A 23,936-nucleotide genomic window follows, 5' to 3' on the forward strand; every position below is an offset into this window, starting at 1 on the left:
AGTCTGGGAGAACAAGGAAGCACCAGATGACAATGCTCTTATCAGAACAAAAATTAGAACGATGCTGGCCTGATAAGTTTATCTTTGATCTCTGCTAACCAAGTGAAATAAATACAAGGAGAGGAAACAAAAAATCTCCCAAAGACCTGGAGAAAAACAGAAGTATGACAACATCAAGCCATTTTAGACCATACTACAGACATGCAGTCAGTAGCTTTTGGCACATGAACTGTACACCTGAAGCCAACAGGATAACTCATGTATTAAGTCACTTCTACATCTAAGTGATGGCATAATTTCCAACACCTCTTCTCTCCCATTACCAGGAACAATTTTATAAAACACTGCTGATAACAGGAGCTTACAGACCCAGCTGCAAAACTACAGCTTGTTCCCAGAAGGCTATGTGGAATAGCTATATAGAATGCAAACATTTAACCCATTGACTAAAGATGAGTATGGTTAAAAGACAGTACAATACCTTTGTTATTTCAGGGTCTTGAGGCATTCTACAGTGTAAACTCAGAGTAAAACTGACCTGCTTGCCAAGCAAGTTAAATACATCTCCAGGAAAGGCAGTTAATAATCAATCAATCAATCAATCAATCCATCAACTGCATGTTATCATCAACTACAGACAGCTGTTTCAGTGTAACAACCACTACTGCAACCTGGCACCCAGAAAAGTCTTTGGAACAGTTTGTTCTGTGTTGGGAGTGCAGCAGTTGCCTTTGCTGTGAATTCCTTGTGCAGTGAAAAAAGCAAATGGTTTCTCTAACTAAAAAGAACGAAAACTAAACCTGTGTTTTATTGACATCTGAATATTTTTTGGTAAGTAGGTATGTTAGTTTTCAGGCGCATGCTCACAGTTTAGATTTCTTTTTCTTAGAATATCACAAGAAGGCTTGTTTAAGACAGCAGAGCATGTAAGTTAGATGGCAAGAAAGAACAGTGTAACATCAATCCACACACTGAAGAAATAAAAGCAACTCACTTCTCTACTCTATTAGTGGGTAGAAGTAGAAAAGGGACAGTGAACAAAAAGACACAGGTGTCAAACAGGTCCCATATAATGAATGTCTATGTATACCACAAACCTGTAACTTGGAAAAAGTGATGACTGAGGACATACATGACATAGGTCTGTAGTGGCAAGGGGACAAGGAATAGGGGTGATCATCACTACATCTGACAGTGGAAGAATTAGGATCCCTCAATGACATTATCAAAAAAACTATTGAAACAGCCCAACAACAGTTCTTTTTCATACCACACAATGAACTCGGGGTTCATTGCCACAGAACACTGTGGAGGCCAAAAGTAGAAAAGGATTTTTAAAAAGGGACTAAGCACATTCATTAAGGCCAGGTCCGGAAGGAACTGCCAGTTCAGAAAGTTCAAAGTCTCCTAGAAAAGTGTCAGAGAAAGACTTCTGTATACAAGCTTTATATTTTATGCTTCTGTGATCACCTGTTACTACTGATCCTTAGAGACTAGATAGCAGATTAGGTGGCCTTTGGTCTGACTGCATGCAGTGCTTCTTATGGATCAAAGCTCTCGATTTTGGTATGACTTAAGAGTTTGGAAAGGTTAACTTAAAAATAAAAAAGGTACATTTGAAAAGCTTGTATGCCACCTCTGCTGCCTCTTTCAACCCTCAAAGATGTGTTCCTTAACCATGCAGTTTCCATGAATGGTAAAATATTGCTGAATTAGCAGCAAACAGGATTTGTAAGAGCCACCAAAGGCTGCATTATTGCTCCCAGATCCTATTCAGTTCCCCTTACAAGGCACTTCTTCTGACCCAGTCTCAAATGCAGGTTAAACATCCCTCTATATTCTGGTTATTCTCTTTACGACTTTCTTGCTAAATCACTTTGTTCGACTGCTCTATTTAAGACATGAAACAGTTAAGATACTAATCTGTCGGCTTCTGCTAGCTAAACCCTTCTCCCAGACCACTCATTTCTGTGTGGATAAGTGAGGATAGAAATCTCCAGGAAGGCTCCTTGCGGACAAAGGATTGCTATGCATTCGGTATAAATCCTTATTTCACCCAGAATTTGCTGCTTTGATTGGATTTAGCCTTCCAGCTAGTCAGACCAATACATTTCTGCAGTGCAGTAGAGTAAACAATGCAACACAGTGATTCTGAGTCTGTAGCTAGACAGACTGAAGTAGCAGCACAAGTAAGTCAGAAAATCTCCTGCATTTATCTGGACACAGAGCAAGCTCTGAGACCAGCCATCACAGTTGTTTTTATATATAAAATATGTGTGCACACAGACAAATGGACTAATACATTCATCTCTAACCCTCATTTAAGGGACCGACCATCCAAGGTCTACGCTTCCCCCAGTAAATGTGCTTTAACAGGGTGTGCCAGGGACATCCAGGACTATACAGTGGCTTGACAGACCACTGTGTGAGGATATGGCTGTAGATTCAAAATCAGTCAAGAGGTTACTGTTCCAGCTTGTTCAGTCTTCCATTCTCCAGACAATCCTTCCCAGTCAAGATAACACACAGGCAGATTGTTTGTTTTTATCGCTCGTAGTGGAGTTTGGACCCATGTTACCTGGAAGCAAAAGAAGTTAAAGTCACATTAATGTTAAGTAAATAAGACCTGGGTAAAGTTTGGATGTGTGCTTCAATCCTCTCTCGTTATTTACTATACAAATTGTGTGTGTTAAACCTACATTACTCTGCACTCTCTCATAGTTTTATTTCCAAACTACTGTGAAATGAAGACAGATTAAAATAAGAGCAAATTCAGAGTATACTGTGGAGAAAACCACTGGAGAAGTATTTCCAGGCTTTGGCCTGTACCCAGGCCAGCCTCAGTGGTATTCTCAGGTCCCACTTGGCACTGAAAAACAGTCTGGCCATGACTGTGGAAGTTTTTCCAAAGAGTGCAGTATGAAAAAAACGGCGGGTCACCTCATCCATTTGATCCACACACACATTCTCAGCAGAGGGGTTTTTTTGTGTCCCTTTTCAAACATCTCAAGTACCAGTATTTCCACCATTTCCTTTGCAAGACAAATCCTGAAGCCTCACGGTCTCTCATTTAAGTAGCACAGTATGCTGCCCCAATTTTTTATCATCTTAGTCTTTTTCACTGTTCACTCCCTGGATTCCCTCTGCACTCAGTATCTGTACTTTTCAGTGCCAGCACTGCTGTCTGATCTCCTTCATTGCAGCCAGCCATTGGTCTGGATGACCCAGCATATTTTTTTCAAGCACTCTACTAAAATGTGTTTGCAGAGGCCTTTGCAAGCAAGGGAGCTTGCCTGTGCTCGGAACACAGCAAGGCTTACGTGACCTATAGCCCAGGCAGCACGTACTGAGAGGGGCTCTCTTGTGGCCTGCAGTCCCTTTGAACAAAGGCAAACCCCACTCATCTATTTGTACAGAAGGAAGGTGTATGTGCATCTCCCAAGTAGCTGGAGGCAGTGGCCAGGGGAGTGAAATCAGGGAGGAAAATCTTCCACAGGTCATAGTGACATGCTACTGAGATGTCTCAACCTTCCTAAGATGAGGGAGCTTTTCACTGTCTCTAAACTGGGCTTCAAGTAAATAATTTTCCATGTCACTCTCTTCCTTGTGGGTGTTTGATCAATGTTTTCTTTACCCACAGGTGATGGGAAAGCAAAAAGCTCTCTCCTTCTCTCCACCTTCTTCCACACTGCAACTTCTTGGTATCCATGTGGGAGGCTGCCCTCACTTTTATGGCTGCTTTGCATGCTGCTGCTTTCTCCCCCCATCACCCCAAGGCATTTCATTCTACCTCCTGCCCCCTCTTTGACCCATTCTGTACGTTACTACTAACTTGATCATTATTCCTATCTCCTCACCACCCCGTTCCCCTCCCTGTTTGTATCACATTCAAGACCCTCATGTTTTCTTTCAGAAGTGTGTGTTCTCATCTGCTTAATCTCAACTCCCAACACGTTTATTTCTTCTCACTTTCTACTCTTGTCTTCTGACCTTTTTCTACCCTCCTTGTATGTATCCAACAATGTTCCTCTCTTTAGAAAAGAGGTTGAATATTCCAGTTACTGCCAATCCATGGTTCCACTTTGGTTGAAAAGCACTGGCGATAACGAAGCAGCTATTTCTGCAGTATTACAGTGGCCAGTGGAAATCTCTTTTCTTGTTGCAAGAAGCACCCAAAAATGAAGCACAAAATCCTGTTGTTAAGCATATGTGCTCCGGAGGAGCATGGGCTGATGTATTAAGCAACTCAGGATAGCAGACCCTTCTGAATAAGCCCACTTTGCTTTGCTTCCTCCAGAGGAGAAAACAATACAAAACCTCAAAGGAACATAGCTTCCAAACCCTCAAAGTTGTCCAAATTGCAGAGTTGTCAGTGTCTTTGCTGATCACAGTCTGTCCAGAAGAAGCTTAAAATTAACAAGTTTCTGGTTAGGTTCAGAGCTGCTGCTTTTGCATTCCTAGGTGGGCAATAGTGAAATTCAAGAGTTCTGTCGATTTGATGAGGTGGTTTAAGAGAGCCTTGTAAGACAAAACCTAGACCTTGTGCACTGTGCTAGGACAATACCTCAGGATCTTAATTCAGACACTTAGTTTGGTACATTAATATCTGTTGCCCTTGTATTTTCCAGACTCCCAATTCTGATTTGCAGGTATCCTTTTCTAGCACGTATAATAAATACCAAGTCAGATTTTCTGACTCAGTCGCAGAACACACTTTCATCACTTCCCCTCGCAGTTCAGATTCTCTTCATCACCATTTGTTCTTACAAGACTGAATCTGACCTTTAGCCTGCTTGAATAATGTCTTTCAATTACTCTTCGAGCTACTCGGGGTGTGGATCTGGTCTCTATGCTTTCGTAAAGTGGGATGTGTCTCTGTGGTACTATTGAATTAATAGTGACTTTGGAGGATGTGTGCACAGGCAGGCCCACAGGGCTTAAGTGTGCTGTTTAATCTTTACAAAAGGTAAGGGCAGCTATTTCAAACTGTGAAGCTCTGAATAATTGCATCCTAACCTGACTGCATATCGAGCATCTTCTCCCTCCTCCATTTCCACTTCTTACCTCCCTTCTGTCACCCACAGTATCACAGCATCAGTTTTTACCAGACCTATTCAAAGACAACTTAAACTTGTAAAACTAAGTCCTACAGCTACTCAAGAACAAAGTGCCTCCTGGTTTCATCTTGAAGCTGGAACTCGATTCCATGCCCACGTTCAAGATTTTTTATTAAATCCTAATGAAGCCCATGCTACTGATCAAGTAGCTGCAGACTTCTGGGTAACTCATTTTTTGCCCTCTATCTTATGAGTCTCCATCTTCCTAACATGCCCTCTATCATCTCTGTTCACATGCCACTTTGGGACCACGAGAAGCTTTCTCACAAGAACAGTGATTCAATTCAAAAGCAACACACAATCAGTGAAGTCCCTCCAGCTTTTTACAACACCAGGTGACCTAAGTCTGCTTACACCATGCTGCAAAAGCTGTGGAGTCTCCTGTTATGAACAGGCATTCTCAACTTGCATAAAATAAAACATACATGAACTCCTTGGAAAGACTTAGCAGGTCAGGAAGAGCAGAGTGGGAAGGCTGGTTTGCTGAACCTCTGCACCTTCCCTGCACCCGCTTAGTTCTTCCTTCCCCTTTATTGAAACATGTGGCAGCTCTCAGGAAGCAGGGGTAGCAATAAAGAAAACCTGAACATAATAGTATGATAGTGTCTTTGTGGAAAAGGTCCAGATCAAGCATCGGACTGTCTGGCACAGACCCACTGTGTGAAAACGAATAGGGACATCTCTGCTGCCCTGACTGTGCAGGGGCACAGCACCCCACTGTTCAACTAGAGATGTGAATATCTTTTGTGTCTTAATCTGGGCCTCATTTCATCATGACATTGTGGGAATGGCGAGCTGCCTGCTTTAAAACAGCTGACAGTGAGAAACTTGGTGAATCTCTGATATTGTAAAGTGCTGACAAATCAGAGATTACACAATTCTCTACTTCTGTCACTAGAGGGTAGTGCAAGCCCTCAGGTCCATTCCTCCAAGAGCAAATGCCCATAGATCTCTCTACAGGCCTTCACCGGTGTTGTTTCTCCTGGCTCTGAGGAACGGGGCCCAGCAGAGCCCACTGTGTGTGCTCAAGATATAAAGTGATTTGGAGAGAGAACCCCTGTAGACCAGTGTCTACTTCTACCCCCAACAAATCACAGAATCATAGAATCATAGAATAACCAGGTTGGAAGAGACCCACCGGATCGAGTCCAACCATTCCTATCAAACACTAAACCATGCCCCTTAGCACCTCGTCCACCCGTGCCTTAAACACCTCCAGAGAAGGTGACTCAAATGCCAAATGCATATCCTAAAATAGGTCTATTCTTATCCCAAATAAACTATCCATGCCTTCTTCCAGTTCCTCTCTCTTCTGTCCATTTGGCACTTTTATGTCTGTCCTTCATTCAGCCAGAAATATTTCCAAGAACTGAATTGATCTCTGTTGTTGACCTTCCCAATACCTCGCTCTTCTTTTTGGTCTCAGAAGAATGACTTTCTATTGCACATCATGGCAATCTCAAAGGAGTTCAGTCTCTTCACCTGCATTCTGCATTCATCAGAGCACAGAATGGTCTCTGGCCAGACAAGCTGAGGAGAAATTTTCTCCCTGGAACTAGTGTATTTTCCTGCTGGCACAGGATGCATTGACACCCAGCACAGCTCACTGAGAGAGAAATAAAAGCAGACTGAATAGTCCATACTTTGATCTGACAGAACATCTAAAACATTGGGAAGTTAGCTATGAACCCATACATTGGAAGAAATCTTTATCATTTGTGTCTTCAACCTGATAAAGCCTTGAAAGGAATTTGTGAAAATATAAATTATGTGTCAGCAAAGAAAGAAAAGATGAGACCTAGTACTTCTCCATAGCTTCTAGTCACCTCCTCCCTGATTCCAGAAGGTGATAAAGGAGCAAATTAAAAAGACTTCCACTCTCTCCTTGCCTCCTCAACCTCAACATAAACAGGTTTTCCTCTCTTCTCCACCAGTAAGTTGACACAGTGAAAAAAAAACCACTATGCCCAAATGAGGAAAGGAGGGGTAACACCGAATTTCTGTCTGCATCCCACTAGCCATTACAATAGTGAACATTCTGTTTATCAGGGCAGTGCACTTCATCAACTGTACATACAACCTACTTTAGGCAAGCTGACATTCACCTTTCTCCCTTGTCCCACACCCACGTGCTGAAAAGTATGAGAAAATGTTTTCATGAGAAGTATCAACTTTACAATAAGACTGCCATTCAATGGCCTTCAACTTAAACTGCCTCTATCAGTCTGTACGACATTTACCCTTCTTTGATCCTGTTCATTTTAATATATAAGAAGCAACAAGATCTACTCACGGGTGCCTATATTGAATATGTTTGCATCAATCAACCAATCTCAGAATAAGGGACACAGAAGCAGGATATGCTGGTAAAAGGGGTTTTACCTGAGATGTCTCCAGTGCTCCGAACACTGGCATGGCTGATGCTGAGCTGCTCACATTCCAGTTTTGTGTTCCCAAGGTCTTCTCCTGAATGTCCTTCACTGGCAAAAGAATTGGCCTCAATGCTTGAGCCTGGGGACCGTTTGGCCTTGCGACTGAAAAGCCCACTAGCAAATCGTTTTCCTTGTTTTGAATTGGCCTGTGCATCTTCTTTCTTCACATCACGAATAGATTCTCTGGATTTGGATTTATTTCTCAGATCCACATGGAGCCGGGAAAACAGTTTCTGAGGGCTCCGATTCAGCTTGTTGAAGTTCTCCAGAGGTGGCTCAATTTCTGGGAACTCTTGCTCCAATGTGACCAAGTCATTCAGAAACTGATTTAACCGTTTCTTTGACTCACTCGTTTCCTCCTTTTCCATGCTCCCCTGATTATCCTGCCTGTGTCGTGAAGCCCAGAGCATCATATCACCACGAGCTGCCCCCGCCACTAAACCATACTTGGGGTTAATGAACTTCCGAGCCACAGTGGAAGAATGGAGGCCTGACTTCCCAATTCCGAGATGGAATGGGTTAGTAATCCCCAGTTCCTTGTAGATATTAACTTCCTCTGAGATGGCATAGAGCTCACGAAATTCAATGTCAAACATCTCCACATGCTGTCCTGTCAAGACTAGCAGGATGTTTCTGTCAATGTGGGATGAACTCCACGTGAAGCTAAGAGCAAGAAACAGAACCAACATTAGATTGGTGCATACTTGACCCAGCCCACCTACCAATACCTAAGACACTACATGGGAATATGTAGAGTTGTGCCATTTGCCCATATGTCCTTGCCAAGATGGGTCAGGATAGATAAATGAAGCTCTCTATTACTGTTCTTCATTATGCTCGCAGACCAGATCTAGAAGAAAAGACCCTAAAACTCTGATGGTCTGCCCACCCTTTTAAAATAGCAACACTGCATCAACAGGAGGACTCTCCAGACTGAAAACTTCCCTGAAGACAACTAAGCTTAGTGGCTGGTGGGGAGTCCTTGCAGACCACCACCTGATGCAGTGTGGAACTCTCTCTAGCTCACTGCAATGGTCCGCTCTCTCAGGAGCACCTTGTGCTCTATGCCACTTTCTCTGTTGTCCCACCCCAGCTTCTACAGATGCCACAGAGATTACAGAGGTTGAGATAGGAAAGGGAATGACATGTGAAGAAGACTCTGAAGCAAAGCCACAAGCCATTCTTTACACAAAGTATGTAGTTTTGCCTTAAGCAAGAGCGACCCACCTGTATGATCCAGTGGCCACCTTTTCACCATCCACCATCAGGAATCGAGATGCCAGTGTGCCTCTGATCTTTCCTGCTGGCATGTAGAACCCAACTCCTGTCACCGAACGTATGCGGATATTCTAACAGGGAGGTGAAAAGGCAAAATGTCACAATAAATAGGGCAGAAAATCAGATAATTGCCAGCTCCAAGTCTTAACATGTCACTCACATTATCTCGCTACTTCTGAGACTACAAACCATTTTGTATCAGCCACCAGAAATCCAAGGGGCTGCAGATAGGAAAGCATAGTGCTGTAAGACCTGCTGTCATCCCCTGTCTAGGCAGCTCGTTCCCCTTCATCATTTTATAGCCCTGTCCAACAGGTCAGCATCTTTGTAACCCTGCCCGCTGTCTCCAGCTATTCATCTTACCCACTGGCAAGACAATGCTTTCCAAATCAAAAAAATCTTCCATCTCCAGGCCTGTGCTGTAGCTCAGAAGGCCCAACCCAGTTCAAGAGAATGAATCAGAGGAAGCTCTGAGTCATGCCTGTGCTCTCTGAATCCTGATTCCTATTCCTCAGCATTCATGAGCTCTTCTCCAGATTATGTTAGCAGGACCCCTAAACCAAGGAACTTCACGACACCTGTGCAGTGCAAAGGACACAGTTACTTGGAAGGTAAAGCATGAGACAGGTCAATACTAAGTTCTTTCTGTACTTGTGTTCTGATTCCCAACAACACATGCCTCGACAAAGCTGGTAAAATTAGAAGACTGGACCATTTAATTATTACAGAAAAAAGGAAGAAACAATCCTATTGCTCAAAAGATGAAGTTGTACTGTCTGTTATAACAAAAGGAGAACCTTGACCTTTATAATTTTGCTAAGAATCCCAAATATTTACAGTGTCCACCCAGATTCCTCACTGTTCAATGGAAAGTGAAAAAGGTTACATGATTATCAACAACAAAAGTGTGCCCGCACTTACTGTAAGAATATATTTACACATTGGACTGAGTGTTATTCAGTGGGTCCTGGCTCTATGAGGCTGAATTGCCAAACTGTCTAACACGAAACATCACCTCAGTTCCCCCAAGCCAAAAGCATTGATTGTCAGTGTAGGTTTAGAGCAAATTGTCTTGCTGCTCTGACGCTCGGATTTAGACCATTTTCTTCGTTTCACCATCTGTTTCTGTAGGAATTCTTTAACAATGAAAAGCTAAAAGGTATTGTGATCTGGAGTAGGAAATCCAGGGTGGGGAGTCAGACAGCCCCAAGTGTAATCACAGTTCTGACACTATTCCCTGTGTTGTTCTGGGAAAGTTAATTCACTTTTGTCTCATTCTTCCCCCATCCGCAGCGCAGGAGAATCACGAGGATTTGGCTAATGCTAGCACAGCCTCAGATCCCCAGAGAGCTAAGTCCTGTTGTTATAAACCTCACTGACAGCTTAAATATTGATAGGCTATAGAAATCAGCAGGCAGGAACAAGTGATTATAAGAACGCAGATTTATTTCAAAACACATTTTTTTCTGAATATAACTCTTACAGTCGAATCAGCTCCTATTTCCCCCACTAAAATTCAGCAGTGGCAGTACAAATTCTGACTAACAGTAACTGATGATACTACTATTTTGTATTCATCTATTGCTTGATCTGTCTGGAGTCCTGTGTGGGCATTAGCTAATTAATGCTCCCAACACTGCTAGAAGTATTATTACTCTGTTTTAAAGATGAGGAGCCTGAGACAGAAAAAGATGAAGTGACTTGCCCAAGGCCCAGCACTGAGTCATACGTGTGGGATGCTGAGCACAGGTTGGGTAGAGCACAGGAGAAAGGGTGTCCTTTCCAGTATTTAGAATAACATTTGTAGTTGGCTGGCTGATCATCTAAAATATTATTTTTTTTCCTTGCTAAGTAAAGTTGGATGGGGGACTTGCCAAATCATGGAAAATTGACTGCAAGTGTCAAGAAGAACCTCTGTTCTTCAAAGCAGTCAACAGCTCTGACATGTCACATTACCTCTGTGAATCAAGAAGTATCAGCCCATGTGTGCAGAAAATTCCCTAGCACGTATCAAGTGTGGATTTAATTGTGTTTGTAGGTTGTATCACCTTCTTTTGGTGGAAAGAAAGCACATTTGAATTTCTGCAGTAACTGAACTACACATAACACTTAAAGGCACAGAGGGGACAGAACCAAACAGCTGAATGCATAAACCTCCTTGAACAATGTAGGCACAGGAGTGCATAAATACATCTTGAAGTACAGAAAACAAGCACAATCATATAAACATCGAGTCACTTAACAGGTTATTATAATGTTTTCTGCCTTGAAGGATCTTGGAGCATTTGTAGACTGATATATCAAGCTGAACAGAGGCAGAACAAGCCTGTGTTCATGTACTGAATACGACAAACAAAAGAAGAAAGACAAATATAAATAAGGTGAGGTTGCAGGCATTTTTGGGAGGCACTAGCGTTACACTAGTATCAGGTATTTTGGCTAGAGGACCAGTTATTTCACCAGATAGAAATGACCCCTCCAGATCAGTATTCTTGTAGAAGATTGCTTAAGGGTTGTCATATCCTGGCTTATGGAAGCTGCAGTCTGCAATACGTTTCCACATTTCCTTTACACAGGCTTGAACCACTCCTCATCACAAGCAGTGACTAATGACTCCCTGGCAGCAGTTTAATAAGGATCAGTAACAGTCAAGCCTGTCAGAGCACCCTAATAAGTGAAGGAATCAGTCTTCCTTGCTTTATTGTGATGCACTTTTAAACCCCACCCTGAATCCACAGAGCTAAATTAGATCCAGTTTAGACTAAAGTCAGTAATAGGTTGCATTGTGACTGATGGTTTAGTTGTCACTTGACAGACATGGGCAGTAGTGCTCCCATGCTGGAGTTGAGCAGAGGGGATACACAAGACAGCCCCTAACGGGAAGGATTATAAGTACTCCCACCAGGGAATCCTGTGCGTACCTTCCCTCTTACAAAAACTGGTGATACATACATCGCAAAGCAAGCAGGGATCTTTATTTCAAGTTGGGATGGATGACAGGAATGGCCTCTATAAAGTAACAGATGTAAAATAGATTAAGGTGAGCCAACAGACAAAAATAGTAGCTGGTAGGTTGCAGTGACTCAACAGTCCCTTATATTGATGTTATATTTCAAAATGTAGAGATCCCCTTTCTGCTTTCCCTGGAAAAATCAGATTCCTTTAGGCAACAGGTTCTGTTAGGGTAGCTCCTGTCTTTTGTTTTCTTGCACTATTGCTTTATCTGAGCAAATAACGAAGGAGAGCCCCCATATACCCATTATTTCCCACCCTAAAATCCTAGATGGAGGTGCCACAGAAGCAGGAAAGAAGAAGAGAATTACGGGATTTGTGTGGACAAGACCATAGTAACAACAGTGAAGGAATTTTTCTTATTTGTGGTCTGCAAGATTCTCATTCCTGATGATCAGACCTCCAGGTCAGAGAGATGGGTGGTAAGTGCTCATCTTTCTTAAACAGGGACAGACGAGCAGCCACAATCTGGAAGCAGCCACCAAATAATGCTTAGAAACACTGTGGACAAGGCATGCTTGTTGACAATTTAGTAAAACTTGCAGGTATTCAAGCAGAACATGATGGAATGCAGCTAGCTGGACCTGGCCTGCCAAGGTCATTACTGGGTATTATTTATTTGGGTCTTTGCGAGAAGAGAGACTTGTAAGCCCCAATTTTCAAGAGTTTGCAAGCAACCTAGAACTCCTTTCTAACAGATAATAAAAAACCTAACAGCTCTGCACCACTTTACACCCAGCTTCTCCCTCACCTGAGATAGGAATCGATGAAGAAAGACATGAAATACTGAAATGAGATTCCAGAAATTTCTCAGGCAGAAACTTCTAAGAATTTCTGGAGTGAGGAACTCCTTACATGTTGGGAAAACAAATTGAAAAATTGGCATGAAAGTGAACTTCCTGCCGGTAACTCATTCCCTGGGCTTGCTTGCAACTCTAGGCGAACTCCTTGTCTTTGAGCAGGGGTGTCAGTTACTGGAGTCTTGGGCAGCAGAAGCATGGGGAGAAAGAGAACTCATCTAAAAACTGGTGAGAACACTTACCCTCAGGTCAACAAAAAGAGGACATTTTGTGGGGCTACGAATTTTGTATCTATGAGGACTTCGATTCATCGTGATCTCCAAAGAACAGTCTTGTGTCAAACATAACAGAAGTCTGGCAAACCGTGTCCTGTAGGCTCAGGAAGCCATATGACTCATACAAACAAGACATGTTCTTACTAACATCCCAGGATGAATGTGCCGATGGTTGAATTTAAATGCATTTCTAGTGATCTCTGGCCTTCAGACAAAAATCGAGGCTTTCTCATTTAATCCTTGGAGTCAGTAAACTGTGCTGTCTTCCTAGAGCAGTTTCCCTCCTGTGAGGCTGTCAGCAGATCATGATGCCTTGCCATCTCAAAATGATACAATAGCCAAGAATTTTGTGGAAATGCTCAGCGCTGTATGTAGACAAAGGGCAAAATCCAGTGTTAACAGTAAAACTCCCTGTATTAGGACTGCTGAAGTATTCACTCTGCATTGGATGAACAGGGCAAAGAAAACAAAAGGACAGGAATCACAGAACAGTCTGAGCACCTGGTGATGACAGAATAAGAATCCTGACTCTGCAGCAGTGATAGCTCATGGGAGTGTGTCATCTCTCTTTCTCTTTCCCTGCGATGAGAACTTGCCTCTGAACATTGAAGTTACATCCTGCATTGCTGCAACTTTCCGAAAAAAAGGCATCCTGTAACTCTCACACAAGTGTTCTGAAGGAAAGGCGGGAAGGAAGAGTATGCAACTGTGGCCCACTGGTGGGAGAAGAAAGCAAAATGGTTACAGAAAAAGATAGTGCAAGCGTACAATGTTTGCCCTGTTGCTGAAAATCTGTAGAAGAAACTCAGACATCAAAGCAGATGACAGGAGAAAGAAACGTCATAAATAAGAAATGGGTGAATGATAGAGGTAACTGCAGTAGAGTTTCTTGTTCTGTCTCAGCAATTCCAACATCCTCTGTGATCAAGCAATGCAGGGCAAAATGATTCTGCCTGAACAAGACCAGAGGCCCAGCTTGCTTTCTTGCTTTGAACTTGGGTCTTCTCAACACTAAAAGTTCAAAACAAGCTTCAACACATTACATAAATAAGGTGAGGGTGGGGAAAGTCCTCAAGGGGAAGCCTCAGACTTGCTTGAGATTCCTTGGGTATCCAAAGCCTGGTGCCTTGGGAATCGTTATATGATGACTTCTGCCATACTGACCCAACCAGCAGCATAGATACAGAATCACAGAATCACCAGCTTGGAAAAGACCCACAGGATCATCGAGTCCAACCATTCCCATCAATCACTAAACCATGTCCCCCTGCACCTCATCCACCCGTCCATTAAACACCTCCAGGGAAGGTGACTCAACCACCTCCCTGGGCAGCCTCTGCCAGTGCCCAATGACCCTTTCTGTGAAAATTTTTTTCCTAATGTCCAGCCTGAACCTCCCCTGGCGGAGCTTGGGGCCATTCCCTCTTGTCCTGTCAAAGGCAACCTCAGGCAGGATGCTAACAGGCTGTTTTCCTTGAGAGGCCAATGACCTATTTCCCCTACTGGAAGACTCTTCCCAGTCCTTCTGTAGTACCATAGACAGGAATAATCTGCACCGACCTTAACAACATTAACTAAAGCCTTAGCCGTACTGGAAAACAAATACAATATCCTTATGGGGAATTTGAGATATCTGGGAAAAGAGGAGAAAAACTTGAAATACACCACTCTGTGGGCTGGAGCTTTGCAGAAGACTGAGCAACTAGGTCAAAGATGGGTATTAAAATGTTCTTCTCAGTGGACATCCATCAGCTCAGCTCGTATTTGGACTTATTTTTTTAGCTGAAGGCATCTAATGAAAAACATAGCAAGGGCTGCTGTGAGAGAAGGGAAGCACAGAACAGACACAGAAGAGTTTTTTCATGCTTTGGATGGCATCGGTTGGAACTTGCCTCTTTGAAAAGGGTAACACAACTGGGCTGCTGCAGAACCTAGTCACTGCTGTAGCATGTCACTGGGATGGTTGTGTTTGGGAGTTTAAAATCTGTGTAGATAGCTGTGGAGGAAAAAGTAAGAGGAAGAGCGAAAGGAATCGCTTACTGTTTAAAGATGGAGAAGGCAGATAAAAAGGAACTCACCTCTCTAATATCATTGCAACATTTCCTAAAATGCCAGGGCCTCTTTTTATTCACTCTATCCAGGAGATAAAATATGCAGTACTGAAGGCACCATTCCTGCACATGATGACAGTGAGAAAAGTTCTGGGAAACAGGTGCCAGAGCAAATGGAACTACTGCTGTGATATCATGGTTTTGTACCAAAGAGACTTGAGCCTAGGCCACAGAATACCCCTGAAGCTTGAAATGGGTGTTATTATAACGACGTCTGTGTCTTGCTTCCAGAGGCACCAGAGGAAAGAAACTTGCAACTCAGAGAAAGCTGCTCAGCTGGATAATTTCTTTATGAAGTCCAGAAACTCAGAGCAGAGTGGCAGTTCACAGGAGCACTGTTCAGATACATGCAAGTCATTTTCATCCAGATTTAAGATGGTTCTCCTAAAATGGTTAACAAGAGCCTCTAACACCTTCAGAGCTTTCTGAGTTTTGGTTGTGTTTTTTTTTTTAAAAACAATTAATTGAGTGTTAATGGAAGATCTGCCTTTCCCCCAGGCAAAAAGGCAGGTTTGGGGTTTTTTTTTCTGCTGTGCAGAAGAAGAGCTGGATCACAACAAGAGTGAGTCTGGCATCCCATAGGTTGTTCCCACCTAGCAACTTTTTCAGTATTCAGAACAAGTCTGTAGTGGTGACAGTGACTAAAAAAAAACATGAAAAAAACCAAGGAATACAATACTAACTATAAGCACACAAAGCATTGCAGTCTGTATGTAATGGAATGAGACATTACTGAGGCTGCTTCTGCCAGCCAAGCTAGGCTGACTACTCTGCTATCCTGCATATAGTATGTGAAGGCATACGCTGAAACGGAATGAGGGAGCAGCTATGCTCCTCAGTGCCTTATGTTTGCAGGCGAAGGAGGACCACAAGCTCATTCACTCCCAGATGATCACTGTTGGATAGGAAAGTCTTGATTTCACAGACTGTGAGTGTCCTATAACTGGGATCCACGCAGACGACAGCTCAAAGAGTTACTCTGGAATTTAGTTTGAATCCTTGCACAGGAGACCCACAGGAATTTCCTCAGACAGCTTTCTTCCCAAACAGGAATTTTTAGGTCACAAGAGCCAAGAAGCTACACAGATCCCTGCCTTAGGTGAAAGGCAAAAAAATCCAAATCTTTCCTTTCTCTTTCCTTCTTTATTAGCAATCCTTTCTTTTACCCCTCTGTGTTCCATCAGCCCTTGTCTAAGTGCTGTGATGTGACTTGTAGGGAGAAAGAGATGTGTTTGCCTGTCCAAGTGAGTTCCAAGATTCATCACAACAGAAGAAGGTCACTGACCTGCAGGAGATAATAGTTCAGCATCGAATATCTTACCCGGATCTGCAGGTCACTGAGCTCAAGGCATCTGCACATTTCCAGGAAAAGCTTCACACCCTCCTCATCTAGGATTATATACACCGGAATCCAGCGCTTATATGCCGCATCAACAATATCGCGGAAGATATCCCGGTCTGTAAATACATCCATGACCACTGCAATAATCTGGAAACAAGAAGACAGTAGACAGACAACTGAATAAAATAGTAGGAACTGAGAGGGAGGCCCATCACATTGATCTAAAATAAAGGAGAATGCTGATACCAGAATATGGAGAAGGAGGAGGATATAGGGGAGATAAAAATACAGGAATGTACATGTCCAAGCATGACAAATAATCTTGTAATTTTCTGCCTTGGCTCCTGCTGCACTCTGGAAGGAATTTTATAAAACGGCTTTGAGACTTCTCCTTCTCCAAGGGGAAGATGGTTTATTTCAGCAGCCTGAGGAATGTCAAAGCCAAATACCTAGTTTCTTCTCTGGTTTGTGAAACTTCCATTGCCTCTGTAAGGCTCCACTTAAACAAAGAACATTGAAAACAGACAGAAAAAGAAGAGTGAAAAACACAGCTCTAACACTTATTCAGAAGGTAAGTAATGGAAGAATGAATGTACAGAACAGCAGGGCCTGAATCTTCAGCTGTGGTGCATGGTGCAGCCAACGTGAATTTTTTTTCCTTTTTTCCCCAATTCCCTGTAAGGAATCTGCTTTCAGGGCTGGCTTCCCAAGGAACATCTTCTGGAGCTCAAACATAAACACCTCATATCTTTCAGGAAGGGACTGGAGTGTGTGTTTAAGATTCGGAGGCAAAATCATTGCTCCGTCGCCTCACATGTACATTTTTTCTGGTGTAAAACCAATCCCTCTTTCCAGGCATGGACTTTGCATAAAAACAAAAGGTTGCACTGACCTGACAGACAAGCCTGAACATTCATAGGATGAGTAACAACAAAATGAAGCAGGTTATGAGGAATTTTAAAGCTGATCTTACATGCTTTGTCTTTCTTTCCTTCCTTTCCTTTATCTTTTACACCATTAGAAATATCAATTCACTTTCCTTCATGAAAGAGTTATTTTCCTCAATATTTGAAAGGCTATGAATAAAGGAAACTAGTGTTTTCCTAGTCCCACTGGGAAACATCAACTTGCCAGGTCAGAGCTCTCATGCTGGCACTATGTTGGGAAGAGCTGCCTAAATTTTCACTTCCCAGGTGTTGGGCTCACACTGACAAACCAAGCTGTGCTGGACAGGCACAAATAGGTGTGAATGGAGCTGAAGCCAGTAGGATTTTCTTCACTTGAGGTTTGGAAGAGTGCAGCTCAAGTTGCAGAAGCCCCCTATGGAAGGGGAAATAATTCACACCAAGAGACCTCTTTCCTTTGAGAAACAACCTGGAAAGAATTGCTTTTGGGAAAGTGATGCCACAGTAAATGTCCCTTCCTGTGTTTGCTGAGACTCTGCTTGTACGGCCAAAAACAACCAACACATCTGCTCCATCAGGCTCCTTCTGTCAACAGCGCTTACACAAGCTTTTCTTTGTTAGAAAAAGAAAAAAAAGAGCTGTGTTTATGCTCACCATTAACATGTAGGTTCCTGATACAGGTGAACTATGGCAGAGCTACATAGTATAATATACTAAGTCCTTCAATAAGGACTTCAATCTGCTAGGCAGGATTGGCTTTCAGGTCCTGCCTTGGTTCTCACTTCCCTGCACAAAGCAGCAAGATGCAGGGAATGTTACCACAACCTCTGAAAATTAAAATACAGTGAACTTGTACCACTTTATTCCTCAACAACCTCATGTACAGGCAGATTATAATTAAAGGCATGAAGAGTTCATGCATTAATTCAGGCCTATTACGCTCTCTCTCCCCTCCATACACCTTGGTATGGATGTAGTTATTTAGGAGCAAGAGCGCCAAATAACATTAATTTGAAGAACATCCACATAGGGAATTGATCAAGAATAGACAGCAGAAGTGTGAATTTGCTTTCTTTCCACCCCCTTCACTTGCAGTGAGTCAAATGACTGCAGAAATTGCACTGCGTCCTGAACAAACCATTAATTGTTAGTACTGGCCTTACAACATGAATGGATGGTTCCCTCCAGGTTTTAGGGCCATGGGTCAGTTCAGGTTTCTTTGCAAGACTGTGAACTAAACCCACAGAAATTGCAGTCCTGTACAAAAAGCAGATGGAGCTGCCTTGTAGATGGCACTTCCAAGCCAGCAAAATATGCAGTGGGCAGCCCCTGTTGTTGTATTTCTCTTCTCAAACTCTTGCCACAGCTGGTGATCTGTCAAGACTACCTACAAGCGTTCCAAAATACAGCAAGTCAGAGCATGAGTGTCTACCCATGCCAGAGGTTTTCCCCATTCCTCTACCTATCTCATGGATAATGAACTTATCTGTAGGGCCCATAGGTGTGCCTAGCTCTTCATAGGTATTTAAAGATTGGCAAGCATTAATTCAACAATCCCATTGCAGCAAGGTAGCTTAATTAACAGATTTGTAAAACACTGACGATAAGCCACCCACAGATATGTGCCACATATTGCTGGTATCTGTTTAGACCCCTCTCAAAAAAACAAATCCATCAAAACCCCACTCTCACCTGCTCAATGAGAAGCTGCTACCTGGAGACTTTTTTTTTTTTTGCCATGCCCAGCTCAGCTGAACACAATAGGCATAGTTATCTTTGAAATGGTCCATTAAACATTCAAATGGCTGTTCAACACGAAACCACCTTTAGGCTGGGAGGGGCACAGTACATCCAGGCAGTGAAAAATTAAAAATCTACAAATGAATTAATTACTTTTAGGTGCTAGGTACTGCTGTCAAATAGAGCAAAATTTCCCAGTCCTTACACCGCCTGTAGAGGCATTTGCGGCAGGTCAAAGAGGATGTGAAGTTGCACTAAACTGGAGTGCAAGGACTTTACAGCTTCTGGCTCTGCTATACCACTGGTCCCATCAGTCGCTGAACAGGATTATGGGGTGTGCACGTTATTTCTGCAAGCAGAGAACTGAGGAGATCACCTGCTGGATTAATGCTTCTCTGGAAAGTTTTCTGCATTTCCCAGCAGTCTTGGTTTTAACAAGACTGCAGAGGTTGTGCCTATAGTACGCGTGCTGGGGGAAGGGGCGCAGGTGGAAGATGAAATTACCGCTAAATTAGAAAGGAGAAAAGACAGAAAGCAGCAAAACTAAGAGAGGGAATGAAGTCTTTTAACACTGTTATCTCCTTTCCCCAAGGTGTGTGGGGGGGAATGTCAGCTCTGAAAGGGATCTTTTCCAGGGTGGTCTTCCCTGGAAACTTCACTTGCACTTAGAGAATCATAGAACCACTAGGTTGGAAAGGACCCACTGGATGAGAAATCTCATCATTGCTGCACCTATCCAACACAAGCTCTTGTAGCATCACAGTCGGTTTGTTTTCCTGCCAGAGGTGCACTAACAGTCCTTTCCAGCCAAAGATAACGAGGAGGAGCAGCTACGTATTGTCTGGACTCTGGCTGCTTGCAGCCCAGGCTGGACAGTGTTCATAGAATCATAGAATAACCAGGTTGGAAGAGACCCACCGGATCATCAGTGGGTCCAACCATTCCTATCAAGCACTAAACCATGCCACTTAGCACCTCATCCACCCGTGCCTTAAACACCTCCAGGGAAGGGGACTCAACCACCTCCCTGGGCAGACTGTTCCAGTGCCCAATGACCCTTTCTGTGAAGAATTTTTTCCTAATGTTCAGCCTAAACCTCCCCTTGCAGAGCTTGAGGCCATTCCCTCTTGTCCTGTCCCCTGTCACTTGGGAGAAGAGGCCAGCACCCTCCTCTCCACAACCTCCTTTCAGGCAGTTGTAGAGAGCAATGAGGTCTCCCCTCAGCCTCCTCTTCTCCAGGCTAAACAACCCCAGCTCCCTCAGCTGCTCCTTGTAAGACCTGCTCTCCAGCACCCTCACCAGCTTTGTTGCTCTTCTCTGGACTCGTTCCAGAGCCTCAACATCCTTCTTGTGGTGAGGGACCCAGAACTGAACACAGTACTCAAGGAGTGGTCTCACCAGTGCCGAGTACAGAGGGAGAACAACCTCCCTGGACCTGCTGGTCACGCCGTTTCTGATACAAGCCAAGATGCCATTGGCCTTCTTGGCCACCTGGGCACCCTGCCGGCTCATGTTCAGTCAGCTGTCAACCAAAAACCCCAGGTCCCTCTCCTCCAGGCAGCTTTCTAGACAGACTTCTACTCTGTAGCACTGCATAGGGTTGTTGCGCCCCAAGTGCAGGACCCGGCATTTGGCCTTGTTAAACCTCATGCCATTGGACTCAGCCCAGCGGTCCAGCCTGTTCAGATCCCTTTGCAGAGCCTCCCTACCCTCCAGCAGATCAACGCTTCCACCCAGCTTAGTGTCGTCCACAAACTTGCTAAGGATGCACTCGATGCCTTCATCCAGGTCATTGATAAAGACATTGAACAGGGCTGGACCCAGCACTGAGCCCTGGGGAACCCCACTTGTCACTGGCCTCCAGCTGGATTTCACACCATTTACCACCACTCTCTGGGCCTGGCCAGCCAACCAGTTTTCCACCCAGGAGAGTGAGAGTGTTGAGACCACACAAAATAAACCCCTCAAAAGACACCACCCCATAAACAAACTCACTGCTCCGCGTTTAACTACGGCTAGCTGTGTGTACAGGAGGGGTAACAGCCTCACGGCCTGCCTTTCCCTGAGCCGGGCAATCGGACTGGGACAGGCTAAAGCCAACCACGGGTAGAACGCCTCAATTTGGTGGTGGTGGTGGTGTGTGTGCAGGGGCTTAACCCCCATCCCAGGCACCAGCTGTGGCAAATTGCAGAATCACCAGGTTGGAAAAGCCCTCCAGGTTCATCGAGTCCAACCATAACGTGACTGGCGAGGAAACCGCAGGGAAGGCCCTGCCTGGTGGACACCGACCAACTGGAGGGCCATCGCTCGCTTCGGAAGGGGCCATCGCGGGGAGCCCAGCCGCAGCGGGCTCTCATCTCCCTTCCACCCCGTGCGCTCCCAGGTGTGAAGGCGGGCAGAGGCTGCCCTTCGAGGGCATCCCGAGCCGTACCTTCTGCGCCTGCTGGATCATCTCCCGCACCACCTCCTTCAGGTGGGGCGCGCTCTCCTCCTTGCGAGGGTGGGTGAAGAGGGACACCCGGCTGATGCCCCGGTAGAAGGTCTTGTCCGTCCAACCCAAGTCCAGCGGCGGCACCTCCGTGTCCGAGCACTCCGGCCAGTAGGCGAGCGACAGGGCCTCGCCCCCGGGGCCTCGCACCACCTTCCCGCTCTCCTGGGGGTCATCGTAGCCCCTCCAGCTCCCCCGCAGAGCCTGGAGCTCCCGGCTGGAGAGAAAGTCCCGCAGCCGGTCCTTCCTCAGCGCCTCCCTGTAGGCAGCCTCGCCGCGGGTCACCAGGGCTTCCAGCGCCCGCCGCTGCTCCTCGCTGTAATAGAAGCGGGCCTGGCCTTCCGTCACCTTCTCGTTGACGTGGGACTCGTCCAGCAGGAGCACCTGGGACTCGGCCATGCTGGCAGCCGGGAGCGGAGGGAGGCGGGGGCCGCCTCACCTGCCCGGCCCGCTCCGCCCTCCGGGGCGGGTGAGAAGCTCTGAGCCTCGGAACGGGCTGGGCTGGGCTGGGAGGGAGCTTGGAGATCTCCCAGTTCCAGCCCCCTCCCTGCCACGGGGTGGCTTGCACCGGGCCGGGTTGCTCACAGCCTCATCCAGCCTGGCCTTGAACTCCTCCAGCCACGGGACATCCATGACTTCTCTGGGCAACCGCCTCACCACCCCCACAGGAAAACATTTCTTCCTAACGTCTGGTCTAAATCTCCCCTCTTTCAGCTGAAAAACATTGCCCCTCCACCTATCGCAGCACTCCCTGACAAAGAGCCTCTCCTCAACTTTCCTGTAGCCGCCTTTAAGTACTGGAAGGCTCCTTGGAGTCTTCTTCAGGCTGAACAACCCCAACTCTCTCAGCCTATCACAGAATCACCAGGTTGGAAAGAACCCACTGGATCATCAAGTCCAACCATTCCTATCAATCACTAAACCGTGCCCCTCAGCACCTCATACACCCGTCCCTTAAACACCTCCAGGGAAGGTGAATCAACCCCCTCCCTGGGCAGCCTCTGCCAGTGCCCAATGACCCTTTCTGTGAAAAATTGTTTCCTGATGTCCAGCCTGAACCTCCCCTGGTGGAGCTTGAGGCCATTCCCTCTTGTCCTGTCCCCTGTCACTTGGGAGAAGAGGCCCTCACCCTCTTCTCTACAACCTCCTTTCAGGTAGTTGTAGAGAGCAATGAGGTCTCCCCTCAGCCTCCTCTTCTCCAGGCTGAACAACCCCAGCTCTCTCAGCTGCTCCTCATGAGACTTGTTCTCCAGCTCATAGGGGAGCGGATCACCTTCAAGGCCCTTCTCTGGGCTCGCTTTAACAAATCCTTTTCCCCCTTTCTCCGGACATGCTGGCCACCTGAGGGGTGCTCGTAGGGAAAACAGGGATATGAGCAGGATTGGGGATGCTGGTAGAGCACCAGGATGGCCACAAACCATGGTCTGTCCATCAGCTGCTGCTGGCTCCAAGCCAGCCCTCTCAAAATCCACATACACATCAACTCCCCAAAAGCCGGGGCCAGGTACCCTGTTTACCGATGGGAAGATGATGAAGGGGTTTGCTGGAGGCTGCCCAGCAGGCTGGTGTCAGAGCTCGGAATAAAACCAACCTCCTCCTTGCTGTGGCTGGGAGCATGAATAAATACCCCTGGCTCAACACATGCTTCTCACTGAGAAACATGGAGCTGTAATGTTAAATGATGATTTTGGCATGGTATGCAGTGGTTGCTAGGGGCCCTAATCAGGATCCAAGCCCCACTGCAGTTTGCAGTGCCTACACAAAGGACAAAAATAACCCCAGTGCTTCCCCCTTGCAGCCCAGGACAGAGCAAGAAAATGGACATAAAGGCAAAGCGGTGGTGAAATACGAATATGTGTAGGCATTTGCAGTGCTTTACATATGCCATTGGTCCTAAGTGCTCACAAGTACAAAAAAATCTAGGGACAGAGCTGCTGGAGCTGCTCTTTGTCTCCTCTCTGTAAGTAATCACCCGTGCTCAGCGTGAGCTCGCTTGAAAAAACAAGGATGAGGTGGGGCACTGAAGCTCATCCCTGTACTGTTCCTCTTCTTCAGGTAAAAGGGGGAATTTTAGTATTCCAGACTGTCATCAATAGCTTCTCCTAGCATGAAATTCATTTAAAATTTGAAATAGCACTTTGCAGAGGTCCATTCCTTTCCCTATCAAGTTCCCTTTAAAAATTAATTTCGATATAAGTTCTTTTAGCCTGATTTCTGATGGAAAAGAGGGTTATGTGGTTACAATATCCACATCCATCCGCCTGTCTGTCCATCCTTCTATCAACTTCTGAACCCACTGGCTGATTTTGAAGAAGTTTGGCAGAAGCATAATTATACCCCTACGGATTTTGTGAAAATGAATGGCCTGATAGTGAAAAAAGATCCTATCACAGGCCCTGACAGGGAAGGTTACATGAGTTCATGCTTTATTAGATT

General features: G+C 45.1%; 2 protein-coding genes across 2 annotated transcripts in view; one reads left to right on the top strand and one right to left on the bottom strand.

Moving 5' to 3' along the window:
- MRTFA (myocardin related transcription factor A) overlaps positions 1–23,936 on the top strand; it is a 506,306-nt gene that overhangs the window by 295,496 nt on the left and 186,874 nt on the right. The gene's annotated exons all lie outside the window — the stretch shown is intronic.
- Positions 835–21,904, bottom strand: FAM83F (family with sequence similarity 83 member F). The gene is made up of 5 exons (XM_069855468.1): positions 21,444–21,904; positions 16,347–16,514; positions 8,777–8,898; positions 7,500–8,212; positions 835–2,578 (listed from the first exon to the last, which is right to left on the bottom strand). The coding sequence occupies exons 1-5, from the start codon at positions 21,897–21,899 to the stop codon at positions 2,514–2,516; spliced, it is 1,524 nt and encodes a 507-aa protein (XP_069711569.1). The 5' UTR covers positions 21,900–21,904; the 3' UTR covers positions 835–2,513.

The sequence above is a fragment of the Phaenicophaeus curvirostris genome, chromosome 1, assembly GCF_032191515.1.
Source record: "Phaenicophaeus curvirostris isolate KB17595 chromosome 1, BPBGC_Pcur_1.0, whole genome shotgun sequence".
In the NCBI taxonomy this organism is placed as follows: Eukaryota; Metazoa; Chordata; class Aves; order Cuculiformes; family Cuculidae; genus Phaenicophaeus; species Phaenicophaeus curvirostris.